This window comes from Antennarius striatus, chromosome 7 (assembly GCF_040054535.1).
Source record: "Antennarius striatus isolate MH-2024 chromosome 7, ASM4005453v1, whole genome shotgun sequence".
Taxonomy (NCBI): Eukaryota; Metazoa; Chordata; class Actinopteri; order Lophiiformes; family Antennariidae; genus Antennarius; species Antennarius striatus.
Window position 1 is genome coordinate 26158085 of NC_090782.1, and position 22556 is coordinate 26180640.

At 51.0% G+C, this 22556-nt stretch overlaps 2 protein-coding genes across 4 annotated transcripts in view; one reads left to right on the plus strand and one right to left on the minus strand.

Annotated features, from left to right (window-relative positions):
• The window catches only part of LOC137599479 (uncharacterized), a 46699-nt gene extending 39263 nt beyond the window's left edge, over window positions 1–7436 (plus strand). The window contains exons 60-73 of the mRNA XM_068320435.1: window positions 634–878; window positions 1185–1332; window positions 1759–2138; window positions 2436–2499; window positions 2596–2648; window positions 2986–3097; window positions 3675–3812; window positions 4219–4319; window positions 4851–4944; window positions 5604–5720; window positions 6361–6542; window positions 6789–6904; window positions 7070–7137; window positions 7365–7436. Coding sequence (XP_068176536.1) covers window positions 634–878; window positions 1185–1332; window positions 1759–2138; window positions 2436–2499; window positions 2596–2648; window positions 2986–3097; window positions 3675–3812; window positions 4219–4319; window positions 4851–4944; window positions 5604–5720; window positions 6361–6542; window positions 6789–6904; window positions 7070–7137; window positions 7365–7436 — 1890 coding nt within the window. The remainder of the gene's footprint in view (window positions 1–633; window positions 879–1184; window positions 1333–1758; window positions 2139–2435; window positions 2500–2595; window positions 2649–2985; window positions 3098–3674; window positions 3813–4218; window positions 4320–4850; window positions 4945–5603; window positions 5721–6360; window positions 6543–6788; window positions 6905–7069; window positions 7138–7364) is intronic.
• A 5772-nt stretch (window positions 7437–13208) lies between these two features.
• b3galt2 (UDP-Gal:betaGlcNAc beta 1,3-galactosyltransferase, polypeptide 2) lies at window positions 13209–22148 on the minus strand. 3 transcript variants are annotated; one of them, XM_068320198.1, is made up of 3 exons: window positions 22029–22148; window positions 20255–20415; window positions 13209–15140 (listed from the first exon to the last, which is right to left on the minus strand). In XM_068320198.1, the coding sequence occupies exon 3, from the start codon at window positions 15117–15119 to the stop codon at window positions 13815–13817; it is 1305 nt and encodes a 434-aa protein (XP_068176299.1). In that variant the 5' UTR covers window positions 15120–15140; window positions 20255–20415; window positions 22029–22148; the 3' UTR covers window positions 13209–13814. The 3 variants fall into 3 exon arrangements, with proteins under 3 accessions (XP_068176299.1, XP_068176298.1, XP_068176300.1); XM_068320197.1 differs by lacking the exon at window positions 20255–20415 and having other exon boundaries at window positions 22029–22126; XM_068320199.1 differs by lacking the exon at window positions 22029–22148 and having other exon boundaries at window positions 20255–21742.
• Between the last annotated feature and the right edge of the window lie 408 nt (window positions 22149–22556).

The following is a 22556-nucleotide window of genomic DNA, read 5'->3' on the forward strand; positions in this document are numbered from 1 at the left end:
AGTGTGCTTTCCTACCAGTCCATCGTGTCCAGTGTGCTGTCATACCAGTCCATAGTGTCCAGTGTGCTGTCCTACCTGTCCAGTGTGCTGTCCTACCAGTCCATAGTGTCCAGTGTGCTGTCGTTCCAGTTCAGTGTCCAGTGTGCTGTCCTAACAGTTCAGTGTCCAGGGTGCTGTCCTACCAGTCCAGTGTGCTGTCCTACCACTCCACAGTGTCCAGTGTGCTGTCCTACCAGTCCACAGTGTCCAGTGTGCTGTCCTACCAGTCCACAGTGTCCAGTGTGCTGTCCTACCAGTCCACAGTGTCCACTGTGCTGTCCTACCAGTCCACAGTGTCCAGTGTGCTGTCCTACCTGTCCAGTGTCCAGTGTGCTGTCCTACCTGTCCAGTGTCAAGTGTGCTGTCCTACCAGTTGAGTATAATGTGCTACCAGTCCAGTGTCCAGTGTGCTGTCCTACCAGTCCAGTGTCCAGTGTGCTGTCCTACCAGTCCAGTGTCCAGTGTGCTGTCCTACCAGTCCAGTGTCCAGTGTGCTGTCCTACCAGTCCAGTGTCCAGTGTGCTGTCCTACCAGTCCATAGTGTCCAGTGTGCTGTCATACCAGTCCATAGTGTCCAGTGTGCTGTCCTTCCAGTCCAGTGTACTGTCCTACCAGTCCATAGTGTCCAGTGTGCTGTCCCACCAGTCGAGTGTGTTCTCCTACCAGTCCAATGTGCTGTCATACCAGTCCATAGTGTCCAGTTTGCTGTCCTACCAGTCCATAGTGTCCAGTATGCTGTCCTACCACTCCATAGTGTCCAGTGTGCTGTCCTACCAGTCCATCGTGTCCAGTGTGCTGTCCTACCAGTTGATTGTAATGTCCTACCAGTCCAGTGTCCAGTGTGCTGTCCTACCAGTCCATCGTGTCCAGTGTGCTGTCATACCAGTCCATAGTGTCCAGTGTGCTGTCCTACCAGTCCATCGTGTCCAGTGTGCTGTCCTACCAGTCCATCGTGTCCAGTGTGCTGTCATACCAGTCCATAGTGTCCAGTGTGCTGTCCTACCCGTCCAGTGTGCTGTCCTACCAGTTCATAGTGTCCAATGTGCTTTCCTACCAGTCCACAGTGTCCAGTGTGCTGTCCTACCAGTCCATAGTGTCCAGTTTGCTGTCGTACCAGTTCAGTGTCCAGTGTGCTGTCCCACCAGTTCAGTGTCCAGGGTGCTGTCCTACCAGTCCAGGGTGCTGTCTTACCAATCCAGGGTGCTGTCTTACCAGTCCAGTGTACTGTCCTACCAGTCCAGTGTGCTTTCCTACCAGTCCAGTGTGCTGTCCTACCAGTCCATAGTGTCCAGTGTGCTGTCCTACCAGTCCACAGTGTCCAGTGTGCTGTCGTACCAGTCCACAGTGTCCAGTGTGCTGTCCTACCAGTCCACAGTGTCCAATGTGCCGTCTTACCAGTCCACAGTGTCCAGTGTGCTGTCCTACCAGTCCAGTGTGCTTTCTTACCAGTCCACAGTGTCCAGTGTGCTGTCCTACCAGTCCACAGTGTCCAGTGTGCTGTCCTACCAGTCCACAGTGTCCAGTGTGCTGTCCTACCAGTCCACAGTGTCCAGTGTGCTTTCCTACCAGTCCACAGTGTCCAGTGTGCTTTCCTACCAGTCCACAGTGTCCAGTGTGCTGTCCTACCAGTCCACAGTGTCCAATGTGCTGTCCTACCAGTCCACAGTGTCCAATGTGCTGTCCTACCAGTCCATAGTGTCCAATGTGCTGTCCTCCCAGTCCATAGTGTCCAATGTGCTGTCCTACCAGTCCAGTGTGCTGACCTACCAGTCCACAGTGTCCAATATGTTGTCCTACCAGTCGAGTGTGCTCTTCTACCAGTCCAATGTGCTGTCCTACCAGTCCACAGTGTCCAGTGTGCTTTCCTACCAATCCAGTGTGCGGGCCTACCAGTCCATAGTGTCCAGTGTGCTTTCCTACCAGTCCAGCGTGCTGTCCTACCAGTCCAGTGTGCTGTCCTATCAGTCCATAGTGTCCAGTGAACTGTCCTACCAGTCCATAGTGTTCAGTGTGCTGTCCTACCAGTTGAGTGTAATGTCCTACCAGTTGAGTGTGCTGCCCTACCAGTCCAGTGTGCTGTGCTACCAGTCCAGTGTCCAGTGTGCGGTCCTACCAGTCCATAGAGTCCAATTTGCTTTCCTACCAGTCCATAGAGTCCAATGTGCTTTCCTACCAGTCCATAGTGTCCAGTGTGCTGTCCTACCAGTCCACAGTGTCCAATGTGCTGTCCTACCAGTCCACAGTGTCCAATGTGCTGTCCTACCAGTCCAGTGTGCTGTCCTACCAGTCCAGTGTCCAGTGTGCTGTCCTACCAGTCCACAGTGTCCAATGTGCTGTCCTACCAGTCCATAGTGTCCAATGTGCTGTCCTACCAGTCCAGTGTGCTGTCCTTCCAGTCCAGTTTCCAGTGTGCTGTCCTACCAGTCCACAGTGTCCAATGTGCTGTCCTACCAGTCCAGCGTGCTGTCCTACCAGTCCAGTGTGCTGTCCTACCAGTCCATAGTGTCCAGTGTACTCTCCTACCAGTCCATAGTGTCCAGTGTGCTGTCCTACCAGTTGAGTGTGCTGCCCTACCAGTCCAGTGTGCTGTCCTACCAGTCCAGTGTCCAGTGTGCTGTCCTACCAGTCCATAGTGTCCAGTGTGCTGTCATACCAGTCCAGTGTCCAGTGTGCTGTCCTACCAGTCCATAGTGTCCAGTGTGCTGTCCTACCTGTCCCGTGTGCTGTCCTACCAGTTCAGTGTCCAGTGTGCTGTCCTACTAGTCCAGTGTGCTGTCCTAGAAGTCCACAGTGTCCTGTGTGCTGTCCTACCAGTCCACAGTGTCCAATGTGCTGTCCTACCAGTCCAAAGTGTCCAGTGTGCTGCCCTACCAGTCCAGTGTCAAGTGTGTTGTCCTACCAGTCCATAGTGTCCAGTGTGCTGTCATACCAGTCCATAGTGTCCAGTGTGCTGTCCTACCAGTCCAATGTGCTGTCCTACCAGTCCATAGTGTCCAGTGTGCTGTCCTACCAGTTCACAGTGTTTAGTGTGCTGTCCTACCAGTCCATAGTGTTCAGAGTGCTGTCCTACTAGTTGAGTGTAATGTCCTACCAGTTGAGTGTGCTGCCCTACAAGTCCAGTGTGCTGTCCTACCAGTCCATAGTGTCTAGTGTGCTGTCATACCAGTCCATAGTGTCCAGTGTGCTGTCCTACCAGTCCATAGAGTCCAATGTGCTTTCCTACCAGTCTACAGTGTCCAGTGTGCTGTCCTACCAGTCCATTATGTCCAGTGTACTGTCCTACCAGTCCATAATGTCCAGTGTGCTGTCCTACCAGTCCACAGTGTCCAGTTTGCTGTCCTACCAGTCCACAGTGTCCAGTGTGCTGTCCTACCAGTCCACAGTGTCCAGTGTGCTGTCCTGCCAGTCCAGTGTCCAGTGTGCTGTCCTACCAGTCCACAGTGTCCAGTGTGCTTTCCTACCAGTCCACAGTGTCCAATGTGCTGTCATACCAGTCCATATTGTCCAGTGTGCTGTCCTACCAGTCCAGTGTACTGTCCTACCAGTCCACAGTGTCCAGTGTGCTGTCGTACCAGTCCACAGTGTCCAATGTGCTGTCCTACCAGTCCACAGTGTCCAATGTGCTGTCCTACCAGTCCATAGTGTCCAATGTGCTGTCCTACCAGTCCAGTGTGCTGACCTACCAGTCCACAGTGTCCAGTATGTTGTCCTACCAGTCGAGTGTGCTCTCCTACCAGTCCAATGTGCTGTCCTACCAGTCCACAGTGTCCAGTGTGCTGTCCTACCAGTCCAGTGTGCTGTCCTACCAGTCCATAGTGTCCAGTGTGCTGTCCTACCAGTCCATAGTGTCCAGTATGCTGTCCTACCAGTCCATAGTGTCCAGTCCTAACAGTCCATAGTGTCCAGTGTGCTGTCCTACCAGTCCAAAGTGTTCAGTGTACTTTCCTAGCAGTCCATGGTGTTCAGTGTGCTGTCCTACCAGTTGATTGTAATGTCCTACCAGTCCAGTGTCCAGTGTGCTGTCCTACCAGTCCATCGTGTCCAGTGTGCTGTCATACCAGTCCATAGTGTCTAGTGTGCTGTCATACCAGTCCATAGTGTCCAGTGTGCTGTCCTACCAGTCCATAGTGTCCAGTGTGCTGTCCTACCAGTCCAGTGTCCAGTGTGCTGTCCTACCAGTCCATCGTGTCCACTGTGCTGTCATACCAGTCCATCGTGTCCAGTGTGCTGTCCTACCAGTTCAGTGTCCAGTGTGGTGTCCTACCAGTTGAGTGTCCAGGGTGCTTTCCTACCAGTCCAGTGTGCTGTCCTAGCAGTCCACAGTGTCCAGTGTGCTGTCCTACCAGTCCAGTGTGCTGTCCCACCAGTCCAGTGTGCTGTCCTACCAGTCCACAGTGTCCAGTGTGCTGTCCTACCAGTCCAGTGTGCTGTCCTACCAGTCCATAGTGTCCAGTGTGCTCTCCTACCAGTCCACAGTGTCCAGTGTGCTTTCCTACCAGTCCAGTGTGCTGTCCTACCAGTCCATAGTGTCCAGTGTTCTGCCCTACCAGTCCATAGTGTCCAGTGTGCTGTCCTACGAGTCCATAGTGTACAGTCCTAACAGTCCATAGTGTCCAGTGTGCTGTCCTACCAGTCCATAGTGTCCAGTGTGCTGTCCTACCAGTCCATAGTGTCCAGTGTGCTGTCCTACCAGTCCATAGTGTCCAATGTGCTTTCCTACCAGTCCACAGTGTCCAGTGTGTTGTCCTACCAGTCCATAGTGTCCAGTGTGCTGTCGTACCAGTTCAGTGTCAAGTGTGCTGCCCTCCCAGTTCAGTGTCCAGGGTGCTGTCGTACCAGTCCAGTGTGCTGTATTACCAGTCCACAGTGTCCAATGTGCTGTCCTACGAGTCCATAGTGTCCAATGTGCTGTCCTACCAGTCCATAGTGTCCAATGTGCTGTCCTACCAGTCCATAGTGTCCAATGTGCTGTCCTACCAGTCTAGTGTGCTGTCCTACCAGTCCATAGTGTCCAGTGTGCTTTCCTACCAGTCCATAGTGTCCAGTGTGATGTCCTACCAGTCCATAGTGTCCAGTGTGCTGTCCTACCAGTCCATAGTGTCCAATGTGCTGTCCTACCAGTCCATAGTGTCCAGTCCTAACAGTCCATAGTGTCCAGTGTGCTTTCCTACCAGTCCACAGTGTCCAGTGTGCTGTCCTACCAGTCCATAGTGTCCAGTGTGCTGTCCTACCAGTCCATAGTGTCCAGTGTGCTGTCCTACCAGTCCACAGTGTCCAATGTGCTGTCCTACCAGTCCACAGTGTCCAATGTGCTGTCCTACCAGTCCACAGTGTCCAATGTGCTGTCCTACCACTCCATAGTGTCCAATGTGCTGTCCTACCACTCCATAGTGTCCAGTGTGCTGTCCTACCAGTCCACAGTGTCCAATGTGCTGTCCTACCAGTCCACAGTGTCCAATGTGCTGTCCTACCACTCCACAGTGTCCAATGTGCTGTCCTACCACTCCATAGTGTCCAATGTGCTGTCCTACCACTCCATAGTGTCCAATGTGCTGTTCTACCAGTCCATAGTGTCCAATGTGCTGTCCTACCAGTCCACAGTGTCCAATATGTTGTCCTACCAGTCGAGTGTGCTCTCCTACCAGTCCAATGTGCTGTCCTACCAGTCCACAGTGTCCAGTGTGCTTTCCTACCAGTCCAGTGTGCTGTCCTACCAGTCCATAGTGTCCAGTGTGCTGTCCTACCAGTCCATAGTGTCCAGTGTGCTGTCCTACCAGTCCAGTGTCCAGTCCTAACAGTCCATAGTGTCCAGTGTGCTGTCCTACCAGTCCATAGTGTCCAGTGTGCTGTCCTACCAGTCCATAGTGTCCAGTGTGCTGTCCTACCAGTCCATAGTGTTCAGTGTGCTGTCCTACCAGTTGATTGTAATGTCCTACCAGTCTAGTGTCCAGTGTGCTGTCCCACCAGTCCATCGTGTCCAGTGTGCTGTCATAACAGTCCATAGTGTCCAGTGTGCTGTCCTACCAGTCCATAGTGTCCAGTGTGCTGTCCTACCAGTCCATCGTGTCCAGTGTGCTGTCATACCAGTCCATAGTGTCCAATGTGCTGTCCTACCAGTCCAGTGTGCTGACCTACCAGTCCAGTGTCCAGTATTTTGTCCTACCAGTCGAGTGTGCTCTCCTACCAGTCCAATGTGCTGTCATACCAGTCCATAGTGTCCAGTGTGCTGTCTTACCAGTCCATAGTGTCCAGTATGCTGTCCTACCACTCCATAGTGTCCAGTTCTAACAGTCCATATTGTCCAGTGTGCCGTCCTACCAGTCCATAGTGTCCAGTGTGCTGTCCTACCAGTCCATAGTGTCCAGTGTGCTGTTCTACCAGTCCAAAGTGTTCAGTGTGCTGTCCTACCAGTCCATAGTGTTCAGTGTGCTGTCCTACCAGTTGATTGTAATGTCCTACCAGTCCAGTGTCCTCTTTGCTGTCCTAGCAGTCCATCGTGTCCAGTGTGCTGTCATACCAGTCCATAGTGTCCAGTGTGCTGTCCTACAAGTCCATCGTGTCCAGTGTGCTGTCATACCAGTCCATAGTGTCCAGTGTGCTGTCCTACCTGTCCAGTGTGCTGTCCTACCAGTCCATAGTGTCCAATGTGCTTTCCTACCAGTCCACAGTGTCCAGTGTGCTGTCCTACCAGTCCATAGTGTCCAGTGTGCTGTCGTACCAGTTCAGTGTCCAGTGTGCTGTCCCACCAGTTCAGTGTCCAGGATGCTGTCCTACCAGTCCAGGGTGCTGTCTTACCAGTCCAGTGTGCTGTCCTACCAGTCCAGTGTGCTGTCCTACCAGTCCAGTGTGCTGTCCTACCAGTCCAGTGTGCTGTCCTACCAGTCCAGTGTGCTGTCCTACCAGTCCACAGTGTCCAGTGTGCTGTCCTACCAGTCCACAGTGTCCAGTGTGCTGTCCTACCAGTCCACAGTGTCCAGTGTGCTGTCCTACCAGTCCACAGTGTCCAGTGTGCTGTCCTACCAGTCCACAGTGTCCAGTGTGCTGTCCTACCAGTCCATAGTGTCCAGTGTGCTGTCCTACCAGTCCACTTTGTTCAGGGTTCGGCTCACAGAGCTCGTCCCTCTCTGTGTCGTATAATTCCATCTATGAATTGAGTGTCTGACCGTCTGTGGGAAACGGTGTCAGGTTTGTTTACAGGGTTCAGGGACACCCCGGCTGTACTTGTCTTCACAAACCCACCTGTACATCTTTAATAAGGATATCAGACAGTCTGTTAATGATTAATACATTTTTCTTAGGACCTCCTTTGTCCCTCGTGACATCAGGGGGTACCACCATTCTCTCAGAAGGAGGGGGGGGCAAAGCTGAAGCCGCAGGGTCATCAAGGTCAGCCATGAGGGGATAGACTAGGGGGGCCTGGGATGGACTGGGGATACATTGTGGGATACTCTGTGGGGGTCCTCGATGTCAGTCTCCAGTTTGGTTCATCCACTTGTTCTTATTCTTATATCTTCTTCCGATGCTCTTTCTTTGTCTTATTATGCTTCTTCCATGTTCTTATGCGTCCTTTTCATATTATGTGTGCTATTGTTGTAATTAATTATGTGATTATGTTAATTTTGTAATTATGTCACATCTTTTTGTCTGTGTCACTCACTGCTATGTGTATTTATTTTTATTTTTTGTGAGAAGATGTTACTCTGAATTTCCTCTGGGAATAAAGTATATATCTAATCTAATCATGGAGCCAGATCCAGTTCTGTCCTGTCACCTGTGTGGCTGCAGCACCTGCATCCCATCTGCAATCAGGCTCCGCCTACTAAAGATCTGCTCACACCTCAGCTCAGGTTCACACTGTTGACAATTGGTGTACAAGACTACAAGAAAATACAATGTGGTCTCCTGAATATTAGATCTGTCTTCAAAAGCTGTTTTAATCAATGACATTATATCAGATTATTATATTGATTTATTCTGTTTAACAGAAACCTGGTTAAGTGAGGGGTAGTTTTCACTAAATGAAGCTACTCCTCCTGGTCACCTAAATGATCAGATCCCTCCAGTCTCAGGCAGAGGTGGAGGAGTTACATCTATTTTTAGTTCCTCACTACAAATGAACCCAAACCTAAGATTAACATTTACTCTTTTGAAAGTCTTAGTCTGAGTTTATCAAACCCAATCCAGAAACTACTTCAGCCTCTATTTGTCATCATTTATTGTCCTCCTGGTCCATACAGTGACTATCTGAATTTGATGATTTCTTAACTAGTTTATTTCTTAAAACTGATCAGGTCATTATTAGTGATTTCAATATTCACGTGGACGACAGTAATGATAGCCTCAGTAGGGCATTTATATCGTTACTGGACTCCACAGGCTCTAGTCACCAGTTCAAGCATACTCTGGATTTAGTCCTGATTTATGGGATGGAAATTGAACAGTTACTAGTCTTTCCACAAACTCCTCTTCTCTGACCACTGCCTGATAACGTTTAATATTCGACTGTGTGATTCCCTTCGTACCCAAAATGTTTAAACCAGACAATTATCAGATCATGCTGTTTCTAAATTCAAGGAGGAAATCCCAAGTGTGCTTAATTTAATTGAATCTGCAGAGATGGAGACGAATCACAACTGTCACGCAGGAGTTGTGGATTCTCTTTGACATTTAACCTCACAGCTCTGTAGGAATCGTTCCTGTACAGATTTAATCCACTGAGTTCTACACTCCAGCGAGTGTCCCTTCCTGTTTTACACAGTCAGCAAAATGATTTTAATGCCTACAGAAGAACAGGATGTGCACTTTGAGGACATCATGGGCTGCTGCACAGATCTGATTCTGTGGAGATTTCATTGTGTAAAAACTAGAACACTGATTTACAATACATTTTTAATCCCACTAGTAGGTCATTGCAAAAGATGGATTGACCCACTACGGCCCTAGAACTTTTTTTTCAGTGGATCTCATGGTGACACTGCAGCTGTGTCCCAGTTCCATCCCATAAAGCATGTTTTATACATTAATCTGCTGATGTTTTGGCAGCAAACGCTGCCACAAGAAAGTCGTGCAGCAGCCATACATAATCCATCTCGTGCCAACTCCAATATCGTTTAGTGTCAGGCCCCGCCCTCCTGCTACTCCATAATCTGCAGCTCAGTAAAACGGATTATTGTTGGTATTGTGGTTTATACAACGTCCCTTTATTTCAGTTCATAACTCCACACCACCTCCCCATGCAGCAGGTCCTTCACAAAACCATGAGACCACCAGCTGCTCTGGTTCTTAGAGGAGGAACTGGTGATGCTGGTCAGCTGATGGTGAAAACACCTTTAGTGGGACGCATGGAGACATTTAGCTATTTGTTTAAAGGCTGTTCCGACCACACAAAGGCAACAAGTAAAGAAAAAAATCATTGCAGATTTCAATTAAGATTAAATGGGTTGTGTTATTTTTTGGGCCACCTCACCACATAATTGGTATGCAGCTCAGATTCCTTTGAGGTGCCACACTGTTGGGTTCTCCTAATTAAAGTGGGTACCAGACCCAATCCCTCAGGAGCGTCACCAGACGTTCGCCTGAAGCAATGAGAAACACTGAGCTCTGTTTTCCACTTCTCCACCTCTGAGGTTCCCCAGGAAAAAGCCGTTTGTCAGGCGTGTATTTTAGCAGCACGTGACCCGATAACCCCACTAACACACCCGTGGCGTGGGATTTGTTCTCGTTTGTCAGCGCAGGAAGCGTGATGGTAAACACTGCGCTGCTACATGAGCCGGCAGAGGTGGCGGCGCGTTGCAAGCCTCATCACAAAGACAGTGGTTGGGGTCTTCAGAGAGACAATTAGTGCCCCCCCCCCATGGATTTCTGTGGATTTGTGTGCTTTTCTACATTTGTTAGATGACACTGGTTTCAAGTTACTCCACCATAAATATCCCGTGTGGAACAGGATGCCTGCAAACACGTGAAGAGATGGATAAATAATTGTGTGTGGTGGTGGGGGGGTTACCGTTCTCCAGCTCCTTTCTGTTCACCATCTGTGGTGTGAACCACTCACTGCTGGGAACAGGATGGAGGAACCAGGCAGAGATCACCTGTCAATCAGCGTGGGGGCTCTCATGTCTTCCTTCTTGGATTTTCACACTTGATCAAGTTTTTTTTTTTGCAGCTGTCACTTTTTTCCACCGCTACAGTTCTCCTCATTCTGGAAACATCTCTACTGCAGACACCAGAGGATTACTCAGATGAGATCCTCACTGAACGTTCTCCACAGGAGGCTGGGATGAATTGTTTTCACAGCTTGTTTCTTGCTATCAGAAGAGCAATATATTGTTGTGCTCGCTCTGAATATTAAATTTGGAATGAAACAATGAGAAGGTGATCACAGGTTCCACTATGAAGCTCATGGCATAGAGGTTTGCATGAAGCAGTGAGGAATGAGTCCAGATTCTGACAGTCGAGGCCAAACAGGACGGGTCGGCGGGTTTTGCTGTTCTAAGGTGCAAAGGTTCACACAGGCGTGGGGGGGGGCAGCAGCTGGACCACAAAGAGGCAGGGAGAGGATGAGTAGGTTCCTGGTTCCCAGCTGAAGGTGTAACCTGTAGGCACAACCTCCAGTCAGGCTGAACCCCTGTGAGAGCGCCAGGCTCTTCAGGGATGGTGCCTCGTTTGCCTCTCGCTGACATGGACAGCGAGGTCTTTAGTTTGTTGAGTGTTGGAAACCAGTGACCGCTCCTCATGGACTCATCATGAACACTTCTACCCCCCAACTTGAAATAATCTGTAGACCTCGTCATCGAGGGGGTTTGAATCTGACTCCAGGTTTTGGTCACATTGAGGCTGTTTTGGGTACAAATGGCACAGCGTGTCTTCAGGAGGTCTATCAGAGCGTTAACAGGGTTGGATTTGTTTTCTGCACCCGAGCAGGTTGGCTGTCCAGCAGCTCGACTGCAATGTGGAGAATTCCTGTCAATGACATTTATAAATAGAGCTGGCTCTGGAGTCCAGGCTGGAATCTGCTCCAGCTGACGGGTCACCGCCGATGTCGCTCGTCTTCTGAACAAACAGCAGATGGTCCTGCTTTAAATAGGTGTGTCTGGATACTGGAGCATTTAGGAGAACAGTGACACTGAATGGAAGAGGTGATGGAGAAGCAACCGGAAGTCAGCATCACTCGTTCGCCTCCATCAGTCGCTCTAGGCCTCCATCAGTCGCTCTAGGCCTCCATCAGTCGCTCTAGGCCTCCATCAGTCGCTCTAGGCCTTCACCTTCCAGCAGCTCCATCAGTTGTGTCCACAGAGAGGCGTTCAGGTCCGGTTCCTGAGGAAAGGTCGCGGGAGGAGTCTCGTCCTCAGGTGTTCTTTCTGTTCTTGGCGTCTGAGGGATGGAGTTCTGCTGCTGAGGGGGGGCCACGGCCTCCACTCCATCACGGCAGACATCTCCATTCATCCCACTGTTAGCCTTTTATTCCACGTTTACAGCAACACGGCGTTTCAGTCCCCGCTGCTTCCTCCTTCATTCATCACGCCCAGGCTGGTACAGTCTGGTAGTCTCCCGCCTTCATTCCCCACACTCCCACAATGCCTTTCTCTCCAGCAGCACACCAGTCTATTTGTCTCTGCCTCAGCTTTTCCTCTCACCTCCTTTCACCCCCCCCCACCTCCTGAATGTAGCCGGATGCTGGTGATCTGATTGCACCAATGACGGTGCGCTGTATCCCCAGGATCCTCTAGCTTTGACTCATGACTTCCATCAGCGAGGCTGTGATGAAAACCTTGGACCAGTTCTGATCCATGCCCCCCGTGCTAAAAAGACTGAGGAAATAACATTTTTAATATCCATGTTTTTCCACGTGTGACTGCAGTTTGATTTGATTTCAGAGCGATGAAGTCTGTTCTGTGCGTCATGACAGACACACGGACGTGTGTTTGTTATTTACCCCTAGCGCCTGCATGTGGGGGGGCCATCCGGGTGCTTTTGGTTCTCATTGTGTCCACGCCGTCCCGTTGGATCAGATCAGGGATCGTCTCAGATTCAGTTCAACATTTAACCAGGAGCCCTGAGACGCCACGGACCAACGGCTGCTCAGCGTTAACGGGACCGTTTTTAGTGGAGACTCTTTTTGGAGACTTTAAAGCGGTTGAACCTCTCCTCGACTCGGTGACGTCTCCACCAGAGCTGCCCCCCCCCCCCCCCCCCAGCTCATTCTCATTCTGCAGTTTATCTGAGATGAGCATCTGGATATCTTTTACCTCTCAGCCTCTCCTCCTTTAAGACGCGTCTGCGTGGTGATTAACAGCTTAAATATATGATTGTGTGAACTTCACCTGCGTTACGGCGCCTTAAACACAATCACTGGTGATTAAAGCAGCCGGGCAGATGTGAGCAGCCTCCAGCGCTCCGTGGACGTTACCTCTGTGATGCCCAGTTTAGATCACAACCTGGTTTCACGTGGTCTCTGGAGATTTGTGTGTATTTATTTATCGCTTCCTTCTACCCGACACACACACACACTCACACACAGACACACACACAGACACACACACAGACACACACACACGTTCAGTTCCAGCTGGATAAACACTGGCAGCCTTTCAAAATCATATGCATTCAATTTTAATTAAAATCTAAATGTAGGTGTTTTTGCTGCATGAGGTTTTTCTTTATTCCACGGGGACTGAAGAGTTCAATGTTTAATTCATTCATCGCTCAGCCTTGGGTTCGTCTGTTTGTCTGCTTCCTGCAGAACGGAGCTCCAGAAGGCGTTTGAATAGAAGCTGCAGAATCACACGTCTGAGGAGGCGTTCGATCAAACCGATCAGGTTATCGTCAATGGATCCACCTCCTGTCAGCGCTGGGTGCTAGTGCTAACGTTTAGCATCTATTCTCACAGATGGTCACCGTAGCAACACAACAGAAGACCACTGGTTCTGCTGAAGGTTTAAGAACACGTTAGTGTTCAACGTAAAGGGAATGAGATAGTGATGCATCACGGCTGGCATGGTGGAGGACACACTTTAGCTTCCACAAGGGTGAATAAAGGGTGAATACAGGGTGAATAAAGGGTGAATAAAGGGCATTGAACTCATTAAATTGAGTCAAATTCCTATGAAATTTGATCTATGATGGACTCAAGATGAATTCCTAGATTTAAAAAAACCCAGCTGAAAACAAACTGAATTCAATACATTTAATAGTTAAATGATTCATTGCACATTTGCTCAGGTGCTGAGTCGTACTCAATGTAAAGCTTTAAAAAATACAATCTCAATCATCTGTGACGTGATTCTGAGTAGGTTCACTTGATTTTTTCCCCCAAAATAAACTAGAATATATCATTTTTTTAAAGTTGTTTTCTGTGATCTGTAAAGTAACACTTAGAAACAGGACAGCATGACTGATCAAAGGTAATCCATTCATATAGGTAGTGTAACTGGACGACACATGTGCATTTCCCTTTGTGTACTGGTTGTTTTGTGAGCGGTGACGTGCGACACGCTGGACCACCAGAGAAGCTGGAAGGACCGTTTTTCTGTTGGCACCTGAACGCAGCAGGACCCCCATGCTCCTCACGTCACCAGCAGTCCAGCAGCTTCACAATACCGACAACTTTAATCCCTCAAATTAAAAAAATATTCTGAATCATCAGCTGTACACGATACCAAAAACACTGTGCTTTTCCATAGACAGCACTGAGCCACGCCCTCCGTTAGCGAGGTCGTCACAGGATTGGTCAGGGGCACCTGACCAATCCTGTGATTGGTCAATCGTCACAGGATTGGTCAGGGGTACCTGTCGCCGTGGAACCGGCGGTGTCGGTAGCGGCTGCTCTTGTCCTTGGCGGCGTTGGCGCAGGCGTTGTGCTTGTTGCTCTGCAGGTGGTTCCAGTACTTGATGAGTTCGTTGGGCTGGAACTGGTGGGACGTGATCAGGTGACTGTACTTACAGCTGGAGTAGGACACCCGCCAGTGGTTGAACAGGAACTCGTTGGGGGGCGGCGCCGGGTCGATGCGCAGCTTGGCCAGGCAGATGCCCACGTAGACGTCCTCCAGGTGCAGCCGGCGGATGCCGAGCGACGCCCGGTAGATCCGGCCCGCCATGTCCCCCGAGAACACGTACCCCGTGCCCGAGCAGAAGGTGGGGTAGCGCTCGCTGGGGTAGAGCTCCGGAGACATGTACCACTTGCTGTCCTTGTTCCGGTTGGGGGCGTAGCCCCTCATCAGGTAGCCGGTGAAGTACCCCTGCCTGGGGGGCAGCTCGGGCTTCAGCAGCTTCTGAAGGAGATACTCGGTGTTCACAAACATGTCGCTGTCCGTCTTCATCACGTAGGCGGCGTGGGGGCAGTGGGTGGCCACCCAGTTCAGCCCCATCAGGGTCTTGATGGTCAGGTTGTAGTAGGAGTCCTGGTAGGCCTGCTGGATGATGTCGTGGTGCAGGCGGCTCTCCTCCTCGATGCTGCCCTGGAGGGAGGTGTCCGAGCTCCTCCCCGTCCCGAGCAGGAAGAGGCGGACGAACCCCAGCCCCCCCGCCACGCTCTCGTTCCCCCACGTCTGGCGAATGGCGTTGCGCGCGTCCGTCTGTCCGGGCTCGGCCACGACGAGGAGGACGAGGAAGGGCGGGGCGTCCCGGCATTTGAGGGGCTCGTTCAGGATGTAGGGGTAGGGCTGGGCGCTCAGGCGCCCCCCCACGCCCATCTCCTTCTGCAAACTGTTGTTGGTGCTCATAGTGTCCCCGAGTCCCATGACCCCCCCTCTGGCTCCGCCCCCTGCCTCCCCCACGCCCCCGTCCACCTGCTGGGAGCTCAGGTTGAGCGGCGGCTTGGGGGGCGCGTACCCACTGTCCCTCCACAGGCTCCTGAGGGAGCTGCTCTGGTTGGCGTCCCCCCTGGGGCCGCGGACCCCCCCCACGGCGTAGGCCAGCGGGTTCCCCCGCCCCCGGCTGTGTCCCGGGAGCCAATCCTGGAGGCTGAAGAACAGGAAGAGGGTGACGAGCAGCGTCAGCGACAGGAGCCCCGCCACGGGGGCCCGCAGCCGCTTGATGCCCCAGGCCGTCTTGACGGGGCAACAGTGCCGGCGTCTCCACTGCATGGTGCCGGTCCAGGAGCGAGGCTGGGGAGACAGCAGAGCAGTGATTGGCTAACAGGATGAGTCGGGTGGGGGGGGCTGGAGCAACATGACAGCATGGGTGACCGGGCGGGAGGGGGGCGGGTCTGGGGGGCAATTCTGGAGAATTAAAATGGTGGATTCACAGGATGAAGATGGGTCACACACAGATCACCTCTGGGGGGGGCAGTGGGATGAAACATAACGAGCTCACTGGACCTCTACATGAGAACCAGAACGGGTCCTGGATCTGGTCTCCAGCGTGGAGAAGCTTCTGTTTGGGGGGAATGGGGGGGGCTCTTAAATATCATTATTCAGATTAACGCCTGGGGCGGAAGCTTGAATTGCAGGTTTGCTCACCGTGGAGCCGGCGGGCGCCATCAGCCCCCCCACGGTGCGTGGACAGCTAGGAGGGGGGGCGTCTCTCAAAATGAGTTTTCAGGGTCCAGCAGGCACCGCTGCTGAAGCCCCGGCCGCCTCTGGCGGTGTCGCCCTTCCTGACCCTTCAGCCCCCACCTTCAGCATATTGATGGTCCTGGGGGGGCCACCCAGGACGCTCCATCTTTCAAGCATAAAAACAGGACAAAGGAGGAGCCGCGCCTTAAACGCACACATGCAGACGTGCAAAAGGCAGCGTGAGCGTCTGCATCTGCTGCCCACTGGGGGGTGAACACCAAGGGGGGGGCAACGGCACGAGCGTGACGTTGGCTGCACACAAATAACCTGTTTGTGTGTTTATGGGCTCATTAAAGCAACGCAGACCCACAATGACACCCCCCCACTGCACATGAACACGGCGGTAGACAGGCGTGGCTCACGCATGCACAGGAGGCATCACCGCCGTTAGCGTCGCTGTCAGACGTGCAGGATGTTCCTGACTCTAGTGAATATTAGTGAATATTAGTGAACGTCTGGAACCACCTGATCATTCCAGGGACGAGCTGTTCTACCTGCTCTACCTGTTCTACCTGCTCTACCTGTTCTACCTGTTGTTCCTGTTCTACCTGTTCTTCCTTTGCCTGCTTGCTTGTAGTAATCTTGACGCGGTGAAGAACCGTGCGTCATTCACCATGAAAGCTACGTGTGGGTTTGTGTGCGGCAGATTTTCTCAACTTGGAATTTTAATTTCCTGCTGTGTTTGTTCATTCATCAGGACAACTGGCGAGGAACACCATAACCTTTTCAGGCGAGCGTTCTTACGCAGCGCCGCAATTACAGGAGGAGAAGGAGAACGAGGGGGCGAACGAGGGGGTGAACGAGGGGGTGAACGAGGGGCCGGGCCGGCTTTGTTTTAAAGGTTAACACACTTCACACCGGCGCCGCCCGGCGCCAAGGAGATCTCTGCTGTCAGCTAAATGAACATCTAGTTACCACAGTCTGATGGAGTGTGCACACACAGAAGGGCACACACACATCAACACGTGTGCACACACACACACACACACACACACACACATCAACACGTGTGCACACGGACACACACACACGACCAGATGAGATGAGACTCACAAACACGGAAGCGTTTCCGTTTCATCTGCCCCCCCCGTTAATTCATCTCGTCTCTCATCAGTGTCACTTTTATGCGAGCCAATTAGTTCCAGCAGCGCTAATTAAAGCCCCAGTGGTTCAGCAGCGGTCACTAATCCAACGGCTCGTGACACACCGAGGGGTACTAACACAGGTGTGAACAGGACTCCTTTCCCACAAACACCCTCACCTGTCGAAGGTGTGAACCAGGCGTCGCTGATGAGGATGAGGACCACCTTCATCCAGTCAAACGGTTCTGACAGGAACCCTCCTGTAGACGGACCGCCGGTGTCGGCGACCCAGTCCAGTGTTTTCACTGGAGCTGGAGGTTCACTCGTGCTTTAGTGAGTCTGGCTGTGATGAAACTGATCACAAGCAAACCTTCAGACTGAACCACCGTTCACTTCACACGTCAAAGTACGGCGGGGGCAACAACCTCACTTTGTGACTTGTTGACCATCTCAGTGCGATTTCTAAAGACCGCCAAGAAAACCGGCTGAAGGGAGGCTTCACCTCCTCCTCCTGACTCCTTCACTTCCTCCTCCAGACTCCTTCACTTCCTCCTCCTGACTCCTTCACTTCCTCCTCCTGACTCCTTCACTTCCTCCTCCTGACTCCTTCACTTCCTCCTCCTGACTCCTTCACTTCCTCCTCCTGACTCCTTCCCTCCGTCGGATTCAAGCTGAACGACGCTCTGATTTTCAAGTGGTGAAACAGCAATTATGAATAAAACACCATGAATGGGAGACTGGCCTCCTGACACGCCCACAGCGCCTCCACCAATCAGGATTCACGTCAGCTGAGTTCACCAGCACCAACTCATCCATCCAGTCATCCATCCAGTCATCAGTCATCCATCTATCCAGCCATCCATCTATCCAGTCATCCATCTGTCCAGCCATCCTTCCATCCATCCAGTTATCCATCCATCTATCCAGCCATCCATCCAGTCATCCATCCATCTATCCAGCCATCCATCCAGTCATCCATCCATCTATCCAGCCATCCATCCAGTCATCCATCCATCTATCCAGTCATCCATCCATCTATCCAGCCATTCATCCATCCATCCATCCATCCTGGATGGGTCACCAGGCCCCCCTTGGGTGATGGTGGTGTGGTGCCACAGAGAGACCAGTTCCAGGTCCTCAACAACGCCCCCCCAGCACCAGGCAGAACCAAGAGAGCTCCAACCTCCACCACACGATCAGTACGCCTGAAATCATTCAAGCTCCGCCTCCTGAGTTCAATCTGGGTGTGACTCCGTCTTTTTAAATTTTCGGACTCATTGTCAGCAGCGTCCGTCCTATGATGGTAACACATTTTTTCATTTTTATAATCTGGATCCAGGAGATGCCAACAAACTAAGACAATAAAGCACTGGTCTTGACTCCGTCCCTCTGGAAACACCCCCAGAAACAAACACCCCCAGGCAGCAGAACTGGTCATGTTCCAGGACTGTGTGCAACCGGATCCTGGGAGCTTGAAATAAGTATCTGGCAGGTCAGGGGTTACGGAGGGGCGGAGTCAGGGCACCGCCTCCAGTGTGTGTGTGTGTGTGTGTCTGCCAACACACACGATAAACGAAGCCCCATTCAGCATTTATACTGACAGTAACTACTAATGACCTACAGGAGCTACTAGCATGTAGCGGATCAAACACGTGGCACTGGGGAGGTTTGTCATCATGTGACGACTGTCCTCTGGGCTAATCTGGAGGGTTATGCTGATGTTCTGATGGGTGAAGACCCCGTGTCCTAGGCCCCGTGTCCTCGACCCCGTGTCCTAGGCCCCGTGTCCTAGACCCCGTGTCCTACTGTGTTTAATCACTGAATCGATCAGCTGCCAGACGTCCAACTCCTGTCTGAGACGTTCCTCCAAACCGACCTGAGGTCCTCAGTCTGAACACCGATGAATGGAGCGTCCTGTCAAAACGCTGTTTGTCTGGGCTGGTCATTATGTTAATGAGCTCCTCTGTCAACGCCTGACACACGCCCCATGTGGCACACGTCTGCCACGTGCACACGCGTCTGCCACGTGCACACGCGTCTGCCACGTGCACACGCGTCTGCCACGTGCACACGCGTCTGCCACGTGCACATGCGTCTGCCACGTGCACACGCGTCTGCCACGTGCACACGCGTCTGCCACGTGCACGCTCACTTGGCAATAAAGCTTCAGTAACTTCCTCACTACGTATTTCTCTCATCGTAGACTTGTTTTTCAGGATGTGACTAAACTCTGGTAGTCATGGAGCTGCTTTCTCAGTCGTCCGAATGGGACTCGTGTCTCTGTGTTCACACCAGATCAGCTGATCGAACTGACACCGGTGGGTTAAAATCACGGAGGATTTGTGGAGAAAAACGGATGGGGGTAATTAAAGCTGTGTCCCCCCAGTCGTCCTGGACAATGAGAGATGACTGGCTAAGCTAACGTAGTCTGACAACGAACAACCACTGAGGGCTTCATGGGACGTTAAGACAAAACGTGGACGTTTCCTCTTGTTCTAGTGGACTACATTGAGCTGCTGGGCGCTGGCCCAACATTAGCTCCATCCGCTAACCCTCTAGCGCTAACCCTCTAGCGCTAACCCTCCAGCGCTAACCCTCTAAGCTGGGACGGTAAACGCATCTGTGTTCATTTTTATTCTTCATCTGTTCTCCACTTTTTTAAATTCTGTTGTTTTATTATAATAAATAATTTACCAGATGAGGGGACTCTGATGCTCTAGCCCTGACCCTAAAGGGACAGTAAAGTTAAAATGAACTCGGTCTGTATTTGAAGTACATAATTTTAAAAAAAGGCTTGATGGCATTTTTATTTTTTATTTGCAACGGGGACTTATTAAAATGAAATTTTTCCTAAGTTGTGGAGCGCGCCATGACAGCAGAAATGACACAATGGTAGACATCGGGATGAATCCATATCAATACAGATACAGCTAGTGAAAGGTAACGAGACGGCATTTTTGTAATAATTTATCCGAATATCACAAACAATAATGTCGTGGTCATTGCAAACTGAAGACTAGTTCCCAGTGAACCCACCTGGGGGGGGTAATTATTTCATATAATTACCACCTGATGTACACGGAGGATGCGAGTTTGGACACCTAGCGACTGATCCCAGGTGTCTTCATCTGAATCAATATCTGAGCTATCCGCTCGTCATAATGTCCCGTTTGGGTTTACTGTGTGGATGGAGAAGTTAATCCCTACCAATGCTAACGCAATAGCTTGTCAATGGGATTTTCCATATTATTTTAGCATTCAGCTAGCTGCCATTCGTTACTGGTGGACTGTGTGGAGTTAATAACAACTCTAGTTTATATTAATAAGTCTAGTATTTACTGAAGTATCAGGACCAGGACCTGACATGATGCTTGTGTTTTATTTAGTGTCACAGATCTTCAGTAAAATCACCTGTCAATCACTTTTGATATTGATTACTTTTCACGAGTGCCATAATCGTGTGATAATCTGGTCATTAAAACATTCATACAACACCTCCAGTAGTTCCAGACATGAATTAATTATCCACTAAATCTTGGGAATTCAGAATAAATACTATGGGCTGTCTGAAAACCATCTTACCTTCAAATCTCTCTGAAATCCTCCGAGGTAAAGTGTTCATGATGGATCCTCAGATCCTGGGTCACGTTGACCCGGTTTCTCCTGCTCTCCATCTCCTTCCTATCTTCTCAGACGGTATTCTAAAGAACCACAGGTCCTGGTCTTTGTGTCTTCTTGATGTTCTGTTGACACAACCGTTCACCTCACAGGTAACCATGGTATTTATGGAGTTATTCGTGTCTAGAGCTGCATTGTTTCTTATGGCTGCTAAACTATGTTGGTCCCAGTGACCTATGACCCCACGTGACCACTGCATGCTGAAGCTGCTGCAGCAAAGACTTTAAGCTTTTCTGACCAAAGCGATGATGCTACACACATAATGTATTTTTTATTTTATTTTTCATAATGATGAATAACATATATGTCACTTAAAATTAACTTTACTGTCCCTTTAAATTGACGTTTGTGGATCTTTGGGGTAATTGATTGATTGATTAATTGATGATAATCTGGTTCCTAAAATCAGCTGATGATCCGGATGCTTTTATTTTGGTGACCCTCTGGTGAGTCCTGCTGGGGGGGCAGATGACCCACTGCTGAAGGCCAGCTGTTGGGTTCACCCCCCACCAGAGGCTGCTACATCTGGGCCAGGCCCCTGGAGCCCCCCCATCAGAACCACGTCTCTGGTTGGAACAGTTGTTGTTTCTGCTCTGAAATGCAGCTGAGACCCCCAATCAGAGGCTTTGACGACCATCACGTTTTATTCTGATGGTATTTTGGTGTGTCAGACTATTGATCCAAACGTTCCTATGTCAGAGACGTTATAGAGGTTGGTTATAACACCATCTGATTACCTATGTCAGTGACGTTATAGAGGTTGGTTATAACACCATCTGATTACCCATGTCAGAGACGTTATAGAGGTTGGTTATAACACCATCTGATTACCTATGTCAGTGACGTTATAGAGGTTGGTTATAACACCATCTGATTACCTATGTCAGTGACGTTATAGAGGTTGGTTATAACACCATCTGATTACCTATGTCAGTGACGTTATAGAGGTTGGTTATAACACCATCTGATTACCCATGTCAGAGACGTTATAGAGGTTGGTTATAACACCATCTGATTACCCATGTCAGAGACGTTATAGAGGTTGGTTATAACACCATCTGATTACCCATGTCAGTGACGTTATAGAGGTGGTTATAACACCTGATTATGTCCTCTGGGGTTTGAAGGTTTTCATTATTTATTTTTAGAACAAAAGAATAAAAATGAAGCTACCGTTGCTCCTGTGACCCCCCCCCCACAAAAACATTTCATCTTCACATCTAGAGAATCCTTCAGGTTCGTTCGTCCTTTAAAAAGTGGCTGAAAAGAAACATCAGGATGTTTTTAAAATACAAAACAACAACAAATAAACAAACAAACAAACAAACAAACCCACCTGGGGGGGGGGCTGCTGTACTAAATGTAGTGACTGTTTTTACCCCCCAGTGAGACTCACTTCCTCCCGTCGTGCTGCTTTAACCCCCCCCCCCCCCCAATCTAATCGCGGCTCTATTTCTTTATACCTTTAATAAAATAAAAACCCGTTTGTGCCCCCCCGCTTCGACCCCTTCCGGGGGTGTCTCTTCGGAGCTGGGGTAATAAATTACGAGCTGTTTTGATTGGACCCATTAAAGTTTCATCACCCCCCGCCCCCCCCGCGTTCAGTTAACAGGGATGGACGGCCCGGGGGTGGGGTGTCGGGGGATGGGTGGGTGGGTGTGATGGGGGGGCTGCTTACCTCCTCTTCCTCATGCTGCTGCGGCGCCTGGCGGGGCTGCGGTCGGTCGGCGGAGCGCGTCACCCCCGGTGCCCCCCCCCGCCATCAGCGTCTCCTCCTGGATCGGAAACAACCCCCGCCCCCACCCCTCTAATCACTGACTCCGTGGACGCTGCGTCCCTTCACGTCCTCATCCCCGGTTCTCCAGACCCCCTCCAGTCCGCGGGCCCCCCGCCTCCTCCGGTCCGAACCCCCCCGTCCAGATGTGTTGGCAGAGGGGGAAACAAAGCTCCACAGCGTCCACGCGTGCCCCCCCCCTCGAGCCGCGGTCCGGTCGGTGATGAACGGAGTAACGGACAGAAATATCCTGGCCCCCCCCGGATCGCCGCTCCCCCAGTCCAGAGTGATCCCGCCCCCCCGCTCCGGTGTGTTTCTCCTCCGACCGGCTGCTGCTCTCCTCTCCGGTAGCCCGTCGGTCCCGCTGTAACGGATCCGGTCCGCGTCACGGAGATATCAGCGGAGCGTCACGTGACCGCCTGTGTTGCGTTC